The following is a 15,677-nucleotide window of genomic DNA, read 5'->3' as shown; positions in this document are numbered from 1 at the left end:
TTAACTACCTATTAATTGTCTTTGCTGAAAGCATCTTCAGTATGAGCCACAGATACTTGAAAGCAGACATGCCCAAATTTTACAACATGGGCTATGTAGTTAACTTGCCAGAAAATCTGAGGACCATACCTAATCTTTATAACTTTTAGCAAAAAACAGATGCAATGTAAAATTAGTTCATACTCGTATCTTTTTTGATAGTTTTTAATTACATTGCTTCACTGTCTCTTCATTTAAAGAATAATTTCCCCTTTCGTTTTACCCCAGGATCTTACACCTCAAAAGATTTCTCTCAATATAAATAATAATGAAAATAAAAAATAGGTAAAAACATTTTTGTTCTCCTTTATCATATTGATCTGTGGAGGCTCTAAATTTTTATTTCATATTGTGGATTTGCTTCTCCCAGATCAAAATTGCTTGCAAGTTTTCTTACCTTATCTATGTCTTCCCACTCCAGTGTATTTTCCAGCTAGTTTTCTGAATTTTACATAGACCCACCTAGTCTTTTGCACTTCAGTCTATCATATTTTAATTAACTGCCACATCATAAAGGCAGTGCATATAAGCTGAAACTTACTCCTGTGCAGAAAGACAACTGTGCACCACTTACGTCCCACTATTCCTCAAAATAGGCCTTAAGTGGTGCAGAGACCTTGTGCACAGGGGCAACTTTCACTCATAGGCTTTATATGGAGCAGAGTTTCACAGCTGTGGTTCATGGGCCTCTGCTAGTCCATGGAACACTTACTGGTGGTCCTTGAAGATCTGGTTGGTCACACAACAATGTGTGACCAACCTTTTTTTTCCAGTAGTTAAATTGCAATACTAGAAACTGAATACAGTACATTAGAAAGTTTTATTTTTCAATGTAAGCAATTGTTTAATTATTATAGTTGCCAACTGGATGTTATGTGATTTGTTTCATGGACTTTTTCTCTGCCATTCACAATCTTTCTTTTAAAATGTGGACCATACTGTGAAAAAGTTTTGAGAACTGTTGCCATAGTGAAAGGGAGTCATTTGCATATTTGGACATCCTCTGCATGGTTAGTTTGAACAGTATTCGTCTTTTTTTTTTTTTTAAACTGAGCTGGAACCATTCTATAATGGTAAGAGTTTCACACTTTTTTGTAGTAAAGTGGAAAGCAAGAAAAAGTATTACCTGATTGTTAAAGAATCTCTTCATATTTCAGGAAATCCTTTCATGCTACTTTTGTTGTTGGTTTCCGACTTCTGTAGAACTTTTGAAGGAATAATTAGAATTGTCGTTTTGTTCCATTTAGTCAGACAGGAAAGAAACAGGACATCTTGATGAAAGCTTTGCTATATAATTGTGTGTGCATGCACGCGCGTGTGTACATGTGTATACACGTATCATGTTCAAGACAACATCTGTAAAAGAATTCTGCCAGCCTATGAACATCCCTTACTTTAAAATGTGCAGAAAGTCAAAGGAGTAGGTTGAGTTTAAATAAACGAGGTGCATTCTCTCACTAAACGGCATGACATTAACTTGCATAAGTTAGATAAACTAAAGAGAGGGATGCAGAGAAGTGCTGATTAAACTAGTAAAAAGAAGTTTTAAAAAAGTGTCATTGCATATGCATTAGGATAGTCTTTAATTACATGGTCACATACTATTTTTCCCACAGGAACCCTGCCTCATTCAGTGCACAGGATGGGTGGTGCTAATTTAATGAGTAGCTTTTCAATATTTTGTTTTCTCCTGACTATTCAATGTGTGACCCTAGGCATTATTTACTACAAATTATTAACAGCATACTTTGAAGATAGAATTATTTATTTCCTCATAGGCTTTTGTATGGTACTCATCACTACAGTATCTGAATGCTTCAGAAACATTAATTTAACTTCACAACAGGTCTATCAAGTTGATGATGTCACAAGACGTTACAGTCAAATGTTTCTGCTGATTTTGGGAGTCCAGTTTGAGATTACTAGGACCAGATTTTTCAGAGTACTTCACATTATATAGCACTCATATATTTAAGAATAGCTCCTGATGACTTTAGTTGCAGCTGCGAGCAGGGCCAGTGGAGCCTGCCCAAAAGTTGCGGGGGGGGGCCACGCTGGAAGTCGGAGTGGGCCGGGAACCGTGGACCCTCCACTTGCCCAAGGTGAGGGGACTGAGAGCAGCCTCAGCCCATGTCCCTGCCCTTTAAGCTCTCCGTCCAGGGCAGGTGGCGGGTCCGTGGCTCCCCATAGCTGTCCGTGCAGCTCTTACTCCGACCGGGCTCCAGCTGGGGAACGGGGGCCTCAGTGCCTCCGCCTGGGCATGGAAAGAGCTGAGTGGCCAGACAGCTGTGAGGAGCCACAGACACTCCATCTGCCCAGGGCGGAGGGGCTAGTGGGCAGAGACACAGGCTGGGGGCTGCTCTTGGTCTCCCCCACCCCGAGCAGGTAGAGAGTGCACGGCCTGGCACCCCATACTTCCTGGGCTCCCCAGCCGGGTTCCAGCTGCCAACCTGCCAGCAGGCGGGGCCACAGGAGAAGAGGAGGTGCAAGTACAGGGAGGGCCTTGCGAGAAGTGTACGAGCTAGGCCCGTCCACTTTCAAAAAGTGGGAGGGCCACGGCCCCCTGGTTCTCCCTATTCCGGAGCCCCTGGCTGCATGTGCTCAGCACTTCTGGCAGTCAGACCCCACGGTCTGAGGTTGGGCACCCAGAAAATGAGGAACACGCTATTAGTGACCACCTGCGAAAAGTTTGGTTTAAGTGACTTGCTTAGTATCACACAGGAACTTTGCTAGAGGCAGGGATAGAATCCAATTCCTAGGATAGCATTCAACTTTCTTGACCATGAGACCATCCTTTCTCTTCCTGCAATCCCATACCTCATGCACTGCATGTCTTCCAACTTCTGTAACAAATGAGCAGGTCTCTTTTACGACACCATCGCCAGAGTAGGTCTCGCTTGGGCATTGAATGAGGCAGGGGTTCTATGGAAAAATAATTTCTGAACATGTAATTAAAGACTGTATCATCATGCTTATGTCCAAGGGGGATGCTAATTAAAGTTGCACAGGCAACCTTATGTCAGACATTTCCTAACTTTTGAGGGCTTGACTTTTCAATCTTAATAATGTTCTTTTTAATAAAAAGAACAGAAGTACTTGTGGCACCTTAGATACTAACAAATTTATTTGAGCATAAGCTTTCATGAGCTACAGCTCACTTCATCGGATGTCATCAAGGGATGAAGTGAGCTGTAGCTCATGAAAGCTTATGCTCAAATAAATTTGTTAGTCTCTAAGGTGCCACAAGTACTCCTTTTCTTTTTGCGAATACAGACTAACACGGCTGCTCCTCTGAAACCGTTCTTTTTAATGTAATTTTTTGTTTGTAATATACATAATTTATAATATATTATGTGGATGTGTAAATGTGCATGTAAAAATAATGTGGTGGGAAAGCAAATAGTAAATAAATGTATCATATGCCTATGACTGCATCAACTGCCCACTAATTTATCTATCTGGGATTTCGCTCTAAACCTGGAGGGAGTTGAAGTAGCTATACTATCATGACTTTTTATGTATAGAAAAGCTATTTTAGTTAAATCCTGAAAGTGTTTTATACTTTCTAGTTATAGTTTTTCCCTTCTCTCTCTATTATTAATAATAATATATTATCCCTAGCTCTTACACAGTGATTTTCATTTAAGCTCATGGGTGGGTTCCTGGGAACTATAGCACCTATCTTACAGGCAGAGAGAGATGAGAAACAGTACCAATAATTTTGCTGCAAAAAATGCCGTACTATGTGCTCACAATTTCAGAACACAAATTAAAGTTTGTGTTATAAAATAAAAACCAGACATGAACACTTTTGGGGAACTTTTATTGTAGAAGAATAAGTGTGAAGAAGGGTAAACGGGGGAGAGAGAGAGAGGTAACCATTAGTTTACATTACTTACTTGCGGTTCCTCTGGCAGCTTGTGCAGGAACAGGTATGTGCTGAAGAAAATCTGAAAAATAAAAGGAGAATTCAGAGCAATTTGTAATTTAATTCAAATTTATATGTAGATTAAAGCTATTAAATTTATGAACGCAACCTCCTCCACCCACACACACACACTGTTGCCACAAGCTTCTCCTATCATTGTCATCTCTTTGGTACCTCTGTTCGTGCCAAACCAACCTAATCTCCTTTTTTTGAAAAGGTAACAGATTTTTTAGATAAAGGAAATGCAGTGGATCTAATTTACCTAGATTTCAGTAAGGCATTTGATACCGTGCCACATGGGGAATTATTAGTTAAATTGGAGAAGATGGGGATCAATATGAACATCAAAAGGTGGATAAGGAATTGGTTAAAGGAGAGACTGCAACGGGTCCTACTGAAAGGCGAACTGTCAGGTTGGAGGGAGGTTACCAGTGGAGTTCCTCATGGATCGGTTTTGGGACCAATCTTATTTAATCTTTTTATTACTGACCTTGGCACAAAAAGTGGGAGTGTGCTAATAAAGTTTGCAGACGATACAAAGCTGGGAGGTATTGCCAATTCGGAGAAGGATTGGGATATTATACAGGAGGATCTGGATGACCTTGTAAACTGGAGTAATAGTAATAGGATGAAATTTAATAGTGAGAAGTGTAAGGTTATGCATTTAGGGATTAATAACAAGAATTTTAGTTATAAATTGGGGACGCATCAATTAGAAGTAACGGAAGAGGAGAAGGACCTTGGACTATTGGTTGATCATAGGATGACTATGAGCTGCCAATGTGATATGGCTGTGAAAAAAGCTAATGCGGTTTTGGGATGCATCAGGAGAGGCATTTCCAGTAGGGATAAGGAGGTTTTAGTACCGTTATACAAGGCACTGGTGAGACCTCACCTAGAATACTGTGTGCAGTTCTGGTCTCCCATGTTTAAAAAGGATGAATTCAAGCTGGAGCAGGTACAGAGAAGGGCTACTAGGATGATCCGAGGAATGGAAAACTTGTCTTATGAAAGGAGACTTAAGGAGCTTGGCTTGTTTAGCCTAACTAAAAGAAGGTTGAGGGGAGATATGATTGCTCTCTATAAATATATCAGAGGGATAAATACAGGAGAGGGAGAGGAATTATTTAAGCTCAGCACCAATGTGGACACAAGAACAAATGGATATAAACTGGCCACCAGAAAGTTTAGACTTGAAATTAGACGAAGGTTTCTAACCATCAGAGGAGTGAAGTTTTGGAATAGCCTTCCAAGGGAAGCAGTGGGGGCAAAAGATCTATCTGGTTTTAAGATTCTACTTGATAAGTTTATGGAGGAGATGGTATGATGGGATAATGGGATTTTGGTAAGTAATTGATCTTTAAATATTCAGGGTAAATGGGCCAAATCCCCTGAGATGGGATATTAGATGGATGGGATCTGAGTTACCCAGGAAAGAATTTTCTGTAGTATGTGGCTGGTGAATCTTGCCCATATGCTCAGGGTTTAGCTGATCGCCATATTTGGGGTTGGGAAGGAATTTTCCTCCAGGGCAGATTGGAGAGGCCCTGGAGGTTTTTCGCCTTCCTCTGTAGCATGGGGCATGGTTGACTTGAGGGAGGCTTCTCTGCTCCTTGAAGTCTTTAAACCATGATTTAAGGACTTCAATAGCTCAGACATGGGTGAGGTTTTTCATAGAAGTGGGTGGGTGAGATTCTGTGGCCTGCACTGTGCAGGAGGTCAGACTAGATGATCAGAATGGTCCCTTCTGACCTTAGTATCTATGAATCTATGCATGGGGAGGACTATCATGTATGGCACAGAGGCAGAATGGGGAGTTGGCTTGGACTGTATGTACTCACTGGGGCCAACTGGATTGTGTCTGCCCATTGGCTGCTCTCATCAAATGTAGATTTGTCTATTCATGTTTTTTTAAAAATGCACAAAGAAAATCCAGATTACTGTGCTCATTAACATACAATGCTAAACATAAAGCACAATGAACCCTTCCTGTTACAAATGGATATTCTTTATTAAGTAGTTGGGAAACATGCAATCTAATGCTTTGCAACTAAGACCGGTGGACCATGTCTTAGCAGATCTCTGAGACCTGTACTTCTATGTTCCAGAGGGCATTGATCCAGTGCTAAGACTGGCAACACCTTTTTTCCACTAGGCCATCATTGTGGACAGGTCTGACCAAACCTGTTTATGTTGTTCCAGTATTTGCACTGAGCTGTTTTATGAACTAAACTGTACTTTATGCAGTAACATTGATTAACATGCTTTATATGAATTGTGTGTATTTAATTGGAATCCATCATTATGTAATACAGTAATTCTCAGTTCTTTCAAGTGTTTACCTATGGTGTAACAAATGAGGAAAACCTTGGTGAAGGCCTCTTGGACACAGACATTACTCCTGTGGCTTTGCAGTGGCTATGCAGGCCTATATGTCCGTGCGTCACCAAAAAGATTTAAACACCCTCAGGATTTGCTGTCTGTTATAGTACTATAATTTAGAGCAAGGCTGCAGGAAAAAAGTTTAAAGTCTGGGCACGAAAGGCATACCAGCTGTTTTTTAGATGAGTTCAAAATGAGACCTTATAGAATATGCACCCCCTCCTGAGCTCCATTCTGCTTTTTGTTTCCTTTCGCTCCTTTTTGAATGGTCTCTGCTATCCAGTCATGAGTGGGGAAAACATTGGCAAAGGCCTCTTTGAAATATGCTGTCCTCCAAGCACACTAACATTTCAGTAATTGTGTGAACTGTACATTATATGCAGAACACTCCATTTATTTATAGTAATTTGAAATCCAATGGTTACTAGTGCATGCATAATGTTTTTCCTGTTATATGGTGGTGGTCTTTGGGGTTGTATTTGGCTGTGTTGGTGTTGTCACTGTGTAATCAGCTTTGTTCCTTCCTCCTTATCTACAGAATACGAGCATCAAAGCATAATTCAGTGCCTTACAGGGACTCAATGAAAGAGGTAGCAAAGACTTTCAATTTTTTTTGTCATTAGCAATAAGCTGCATAAATTTGCAGTTAATAAATTCATTCAGGAAACACAAACTTTCCCTTTAAGCCATCCTAACTAACACATGAATGACAGCTGTCCAGACTATATTCAGGAATAGTTTCTTCAAGAATAAATATCAGCTTTATACTTGGCCTCATAATATAGCTGAACTTCACAGACAGGACTCATAGACATTAAGTTAACATCATGTTAAGGAGTGAGTGGAGGGCACCTCCTTGTATTCAATCAATCTTTGTATGAATATTAATAATTTAGACAGTAACATAGTGAAGCCAGTCCAATTCTCTCAGTGCTCTGGCAAGATCCCCAACTCAGCCTCTAAACAAGGATAGTGCAAATGTGCATAGTAAGTTCGGTACAGCAACATTCTAAATACAGAGAGTTTCAGTAAGTCAGTGTACAGTGTTTCAAAGGAAACAACCAGGATTTCTGTTCACAGACTGCATGGCTGCATTGACTGTCTTGGGGCAGCAGCAAATTGGGTTTGAGGCAGAGGGTGTATGTGGCCTCTTTGAACTCTCAACACAGCATTATATTGATGTAATGTAATACAGGGAGAGACAGCTTCAATACCCATGGCTTGACCAATACATTGGGGAGTGAAAGCAGTTTTGGAAATTCACTTACCACAGGAGGACATCAAGGCAGGCAGGCAGAAAAGTATATTAAAAAACCTATAGCTGATTTCTGTAGAGTCTTTGTGAATAAAAATGTGTCTCTTTAGCTGTTAGAGAGACAAGATGAGTGAGGTAATATCTTTTATTGGATCAACTTCTGTTGGTGAAAGAGACAGGCATTGCAGTAGGTCTGGAAAAAGAGTTCTGTGTAACTCGAAAACTTGTCTCTTTCTCCATCAGAAGTTGGTCCAATAAAAGATATTAACTCACTCATCTTGTGTCTCTAATATCCTGGGACCAGCATGGCTGTAACAACATTGCATTTCTTTAACAAGGTGGCTTCAGCAGCCTAAATGTGAAATGAGGGGCAAATGATTCTGCTCTGTGCCATGGGCAACTGATGGCCTTCATGACAGTTCATGTACGTACCCACACAGACTGTACGTGATGATGTCGAGCAGTTTAGTTCATCTGAAGTGCACCTATACAGAGCAGCTGATATTTTTTAGAGAACACCTCTACCTAGCAGTTGATTATTTCCTACTGTACTTCATAGCGGAAAATACAGGAAAACTGGGTAGTGTTGATTAGACAGCTGGGCACTGCAGTAAAATGTCAGGTAAAACGTGTAACAACTGTGTGTTTCTGTTATACATGATGTATATATGTGGTCATTCCGATGCTGCTGTGTAATATATTCCAGAACCAACTGATATTTATTTATCATATAGTTCTATATCATCCTTTTTTTTACTGCCTCATTTGCCCTCTGCCCACTAAGTTCATCTCCCCTCCTTATTCCTAACATTCCAAACAAGGATGGCATGGTATTTACTAGAGGTGGCTTTTACTAAGTAAAATCATGGTTAATCCCAGTTTAAGGCATTTTCTATGTTAAAATTGTTTAGTTAATGTACACCACATTACATTTAGGTTTAGTTTAGTTCAAATTGTGGTTACATAAGGCAGTAAGTAGATTTAGAGATTAATTTTGGGTCGCAAAAAGTAAAACTGCAATATGGGGTAATTCTAATATATGTAATATAATACTGAACATTGGAATGTCTGTATATCTTGTGGTTTGGTATTTTCTCAAGGAAGTTATTCGTGTCAGAACTCATATTTCAGTTTTCAATATTATTTAAATATGAGATATTCTGCAAAACTATTATCGAATTGCTAAATATTTCTCAGTAATTTTCATTAGGATCTTCTCATAATAATTTTATTTTTCCCAGTTTCCTGGTTTATACTGGGTTTAAACTAGTATTTATTAGTGCCCTGTCTGAAATTATTTTTTCCTGGGAAATTGCCAACCCAGATTCCTAACCTTTGAGCTGTTTTAAAAGACCCTATTATTATATTTAAACTCATCTGCTACAAAATATAACTATTTCCCCCCGCAAATAAAGAATTCTCCCCTCCACACATACAGACACCTATCCCAACCAAAAAAAGTTATACCGAGTGAGAGTCCATGATGAGCATTATTCAGTCCTCCACCAGTGACGGGTTTAAAGTCCAATATCTGGCATTTTGTTGGATTAAAAATGGGAGCTTTGTATTATTAGCAAAATGAAATTCCTAGCTTTCTAGTGAAATACACAGTACTTGTTTCTAAGTGTACAAGCCAGAAAGTATTAGAGATTAAATGGTGTTCTATATCAAAGACCTTCGGAGCCCTGTACACTTGAAGGTAAGTAAGGCACTTGATTTACAAATTAAGGAATTAAAAAGAAACCCCCAATAAAATATTTTAAAATCTTTCGTAAGATTGACTACAGAGCTTCTGTGTGCTACATGCACACTACACATTGATGTAGTTTGATATAAAGACTTTGTTGTCACTAGTTTAGGATGATTTTATAACTCGCTGTTGGATTCCCTGGCCCTAAGAAATGCAATCATCTGAAACGCCTACTGATAAAATCTTTATAACACACCAAACCATCATGTATGTACCCACTCACACTGTACATGTTTATGTGAATATTTTGTATAAATGAGTGTGTGTACACATACACACAGGCACACAAACAACATACACAAGCGTGTATAGCTTTTGAGATATTATCACACTTCATGTGTATAGTGAAGCATATATATAATATATGTATGTATATGTGTATATAAAAAAATAGATTTGAAGAAAATCCCTATTTAGGTACCTAAATTAATGGCCTGTGTTTTAGAGGTGTGGGGTTTCACTACCACCATTGATGTCTGAGTCTGGATCTGTCACAGACTACCTGTATGATCTTGTGCCTCTCTTTCCATATTCAGTAATATGAGGGTAATTATACTTACCTCAGGTACCAGTTGTAAAGCTGAATTCTTCTATGTTTGTGTTGCCCCTTGAGAACCTCATGGGAAACTCTATGGATGTGCCAAATACCACTAACTTTTATTTTTAGGGAGAGATGAGCTCACAAATAAATAAATAAAATTAATATATTTACAATAGTTAGAAAAATCCTATTTTATATATAGACAGATCATGATATATTTTTATTATTTCCTCAGTTGTGATCTGTAGATTTAAGTGAATTTTCATACTTCAGTGTGAAATCTTTATTGTGACAGCAATAGGTTTTCAAAGGGGCACTTAAACAGGTAACTTACTCCAGGTCCCTCCCCATGTGGTTTTGAAAATCATTTTACAGTTCCCACTTCTTCATGAGCTTAACTTTTCTGGGAAAAATCAGTTTGAGTCGTCAAAGCAGCACCTGTAGAAGATCTTGTTTACACTAGAGATATTTTTTTTAAACATCCACCATTAGTGGTGGCAGTAGGAGTTCTGTGACTTCTGATTTCCAGTGTATATAATGCTGAAAACATTCTCTGCAGCCAGCAGACTGTCTACCCTAGAGCTTCTAAGCTTGATGAGACCAGTTCAGTTGAGTGAGTGCTAGCATTTGTGGGAGTTTTTTCAAAAATGTGCCTAGTGTAGACAAACTCCAAGAAATTACCTTTATTAGGCAAACTCTCCTCTTAAGCGACTGTACCACAATATCCCCAATTATCTCCTCATCCACTGTATTAGGCCACCTCTGATAAGTAGCAATGTTTGTCAGTGCCGTGCATTGTTGCCTAAGATGGTCACATACTATGTTTTAGGGTTAGCAATAATTTTTTATTTCAATGATTAATGGATGACTTGTCACAGTTATTAGATTAATCTTTAGTAACAGGCTGGTACTTAAGAATTGCTTCCTTTTTTCACCCTTCCCCTTCTCTGACATGTTGGGATAGGGAAGTACTGTTAAATTTCAACCAGTGAACAAAGATTTAAAACTATAGGGTGAAATCATTTTGTTTTGCCACTGACTACAATGGGGCCAGGATTTCACACATCCAGTGTTTAACATGCCGACAATTGGAAGTTATTAAACGAAAACTGTGTGTCACAGAGTAAGAATTCAGGAGCGTAGAAACCATTTATTCAGAGAACTCCAGTTACTAGCAAGTAATGTAGTGTGATGATGATTTGGGGGGAAAATAGGGAAGCATCTGTGCAATATTGTATGTAATATACTTAAATATGAATGCGGTGACAGGGCACTTATCTCAGTTCCCTCAATTCCTATAGTCAGTCTCCTCTAGACATTTGTGATCCCTGACATGATTCCCTTAGCCTCTGATTTTTCTCATGTTACAGTCTTTCTTCAGATGATGTCCACTTCTATAGTTTTTGTGTCATTCTCTGTTGCTTGTTTATCTGCAGTGCATGGCACCATCAGCTTCATACCCTTTAATCAATTGTCAGAATATTTTGTACAAAGAAGAACAGTCTGTTGAAATTACCAGTTAATTTTTGTTCATGCTTTGACCTGCCTTTATATTCCAGTCAGGGTTCAATACCCTTAAATGTGGAACACTTCCTTTGAGGTGCAGTCCCCTCAACACCCATAGAACTTCTGAAGGACTTGACTGTGCTGTACCCTTCATAGGATGTGCTCAGTGCCTCGAAGGAAAGGACCCAATATTAGAAAGAAGAAATAAAGATCTACTTCTACCGAGATAAAGTACATAGTGGTAGGAACCCCATGCTGGTTTATGAAGCATTAATACAGTTTCCAAGCAATTTATCTTGGTGAGGGAGTTGGGTTATTGCTGAAAAACAGCATGGTGTTCTTGTTCTTGCTGGTATAGATTAAATCTCCATTTTTATGAATAAAAACATCAAAATTAAAAAAAGAGAGATAGGAGGGGAGGAGGGATGGAGTAGCGCTTGTAGTGTAACCAAAGTCTTAATATGTTTAGGAGAACAGGGTGATCAAGGAGGATCCACTTGTGCAGTAAAATAGCTGTTCAGTTATTCACTTCACATTATAAATCATAACCAAAACAAACTACAAGGAAGTACATATAGTTGCTAATGAAACTTATGTTTCCTTGCAAGTATGCAATAATTATTATTATTTATTAAAAGGTATTCGGTAGATATGAGAACTTCCTACAGTTTTAAGCTTTTTAAAAAAAATAAATAAAAATCAGAATTACAGGGAGTTGTTTGCTCTTGGAAGTTTTCAGCAACAAAATTGCTTTTTATAAAATGTGACTCTCCTCACGCTCACATTGTTTCTGTATCTAAAACTGTATTATTGCTCCAGAACACCCCTTCTGTATATATGAGGGACAGTCCTTTCTAATTTTTTTTAAAAGGATCTTACAGGCATAATATAAATATAATAAATCAAGAAATGTGTGATTTTTGGGGGAAAAACTAATTTTGTTATAGTTACTATTTTAATACAATCACAAATGGGGATGTGGCCATCTATTTCTGTGGCTTGGTTGGAGAAGTGAAAAAAACAAAACTAAAAAAGCTAAATTAATTGATTATCTGAGAAATCCAGAAGTAATAAAGGAAAACAGATGTGTGAATAGACATATAAAGGTCTCTCTTGCAAGTGTAATTTCTCATCAGGTGTTAGTTTTGTATTTGCAGAACTTTTAAAATGTAAAATAACTTCATTTTTCTAAAATTCAGACAAACATTGGATAGTGATAAATTTTAGGAAGTAAGAATAACTGTATCATTTAAAGAGACTAAGGGCACAGGTATACAATGTTTGAAAAGAAAATAGCATGTACACAAACTTTTGACACAAGGCTGACTTAAAGCACTTTGTATAATGATTCCAAGTCAAGTACACATAATATATGCTTAATGTTTTTTTAAACTCCTTCTGGGATATGCACCCATGGGTTAATGAGCTCTTTATTTTTTATTAAAAGATGCAGACACATTTAAAATATTAAAATATCTCTTTTGCTCGTGCCTTTCCTGATAATGAAACACACCCCAGGATATATCCAAGAGCTCCAGAGTTGAAAACAGGTTTTAAATTTTAAATTCATAATACACCGATGAGCAATTTGCAAGAGTGGTTTTGAAACTGAACAAAAATAAAACAAAACAAAAATCACGAAACAGCTAATGTTGATGCAGAATGCATGTTTCCAGAATTGAGTGCTATAGCTTTAAGATCAGGTGCCTGGGCGCTTTCCTTACACAAACAAGATCGATTTTGAGCAGACTCCTACTGTTAGCTTTTTTGAAGAAGGATTCTCACGCTGAAAATAACCCAACATATTCTTGATGATGGCGTTTTTTTCCCTTCCTGAAATCCACCAAAACTGAAGAAAAATCCAAGTGACTGTTCTTAGCAGCTGTGTGGCCTGGAGTTCACTAGGGAAGCTGGCTTCCTGCAGTCCCCTATTCATCACCTGCTTCAAAGGCAGCCTAGCTGGCTATAGTTTGCAGGCCAGGTAGGGTGCCATTGTGCACAGTCTGGGAGGATTAGTATCAAAGCTGCGGCAACCAGGCCCTTGGTCTCGGGCTGCCATTCAGTCTAGCAGGGAGAGGCTAAGACTGGCCAAGGTCACAGTATCCAGTGTGGTGTGGACTGGGAAAGGATCCTGAGAATAGAATGCTTTTTACGAAATCATGGCGCAAGCTTGCTGCACAGCAGGTCCCCTTCTGGAACACATACATCTGTTTATGTTGGTATACCATAGCTGACAACAAGATAATAGAGCTTTGCTTTTTTTATAATTGTTTTAAAAAGACAACTGTATATACAATAATCCAGATGATTATTGAGAATTGATTTTGGAAATCATAAAGAAATCTTGAAAAGATTTAATTGCTGCTTTTTTTCGTCTGTGTGTATACTTAAATGAAGAGGAGAGCAGACTGATTATTAACCATTTATAATCCTTACTACTGCTGATTAGCAACAGCAGAATACTTCGGGAACATACACAGAATGCGAGAATGATTTTTTTTTTTAAACGTTCCCTCATTTGTACCAACAAATTGGTTAAGGATGCACCGGATTTGCTTAGTTGTCTTGAATATTAAAATTATTTGGAGAAATTCTTTCAAGCCAAATGTAGTTTTAGAAAGGTGAGGTAATAATGACGTAAAAATACAATTGTCAACTTGATGAAATGGGGGGGGAAATTAAGCTGTAGACGAGTTGTCATGACGACAAGGATGTTCTATTGATGAACTGTACTCCTCATTGTCCAATCAGATAGTAGAGCTGAAGCTGGAGCATGAACAGGCGAAGACGCACCTATTCCAGCAGCACAACACAGAGAAGGATTGCCAGGTCCGAGATCATGAACGGGAAATTGAAAAACTGGAAAAACAGCTCCGCGCTGCCATGACGGAGCACGAGAATAAAACTCAAGAATGCAGGAAACGAGATGCACAGGTAATGATCAATAACATTTGAAAAGCCGTATGCTTATTAAAATATATAATAATCAGCCTTTTCCGTTCTCCAGCATTGTTGATGATGCTCGCTGTTTGATCATTTGCGAAACGGACATATAAATGTGATTTTTTTTTTCTTTTTTCACCCTCCCCCCTCCCCAACTGCTGAATAAAGCTTTAACTGCGAAAACCACAGGTAGCCAGATTAAAAATCCCATGGTGCGCTATAACTCGGCCTCTTATTTATAATCTTGTCTCATTTTCTTTCATGATGGATTTGTTTAAGAAAAAAGGTATCTATTCCCCTCTAACCCCCACACTCACCCCTCCTTTCCTCCTCCCTGGATAAATCCCTATGAAATATATCTGATTCATTCATATGCTTTTTTTGTTTAAATCTCTGCAGGTAACCCACAATTTTATTGTTTTCAAGATCTGACTTTATTTCTCAATAATTTTGTATTCCATGTTTGCATTGTATGTTTGATTGCATGTGTCAGATAATCAGTGATAAGATGATGTGGGTTTTGGTTTGCTTCCCATCAGGTTTGCTATTTTCTTACACACACACATACGCACCCCTCCCATCCTCCATCTCTATGGTCACTGTTGGAAGCCATTTGGCAGAATAACCCCCAGCTGTGGTAGCATTTGACTCTTCAAACTTATGGATGAAATGTGCACTGTCAGCATGAAAAATGATCTTTATTAGTTTCAGTTCAAAAAATCTTATTGGATGTGTGTGGGGGGTTTTCTGTTTATTTTGTGAGGGTGTGTATATGGGTGAGTGTGTGGTGTATTTTTCTAAGACTATATGTTATAAAAGGCCTCCAGTAAATACATTTAAAAATTCAGGATGATTTCAGAGTAGAACATTTATTTAAATGAACAAAGGGAAAATAATTTTTACTTTATTGATCTGCATTAGAATTACTTATCATTAGTTGATTATTTTGTACCAAAATGAGCTTTTTTGTATCGAAGGTATAACCACCATATGGTCTCCGCGCATCAGCTTCTTCCTCACATGATGTAAGATCCTGGCAATAAGTCCTTTTCATTTTAATTTGTGTTAGGATTGCTCATATTTCTTTCTCACCTTTACTGTATATTGTAACTAAATGAAATTATGGATTTAATTCTTAATTTCTTTTTTTATATTTGAAAGATTCATTATCCATAGACTCAACAACTGAGTAAATATAAATATATCTGATAAACAACAGTCTATGGGGGAAAATATCTTACAGAAACAATATTGATTTATTCCATTTGTACCATTATTGTTTTCTATGTAAAACAGGGAGGGACTTTGTGGGCATGCTCAGTAACATGAAATT

At 38.2% G+C, this 15,677-nt stretch overlaps 1 protein-coding gene across 1 annotated transcript in view; it reads left to right on the top strand.

Annotated features, from left to right (window-relative positions):
• The window catches only part of CEP112 (centrosomal protein 112), a 297,948-nt gene that overhangs the window by 151,903 nt on the left and 130,368 nt on the right, over positions 1 to 15,677 (top strand). Inside the window, 1 exon segment of the mRNA XM_038371118.2 lies at positions 14,153 to 14,335. Within this exon segment, the coding sequence (XP_038227046.1) occupies positions 14,153 to 14,335 (183 nt within the window).

This window comes from Dermochelys coriacea, chromosome 14 (assembly GCF_009764565.3).
Source record: "Dermochelys coriacea isolate rDerCor1 chromosome 14, rDerCor1.pri.v4, whole genome shotgun sequence".
In the NCBI taxonomy this organism is placed as follows: domain Eukaryota; kingdom Metazoa; phylum Chordata; order Testudines; family Dermochelyidae; genus Dermochelys; species Dermochelys coriacea.
Note: the sequence above shows the minus strand (reverse complement) of the source record. Positions and strands in the feature narration are given on the sequence as shown.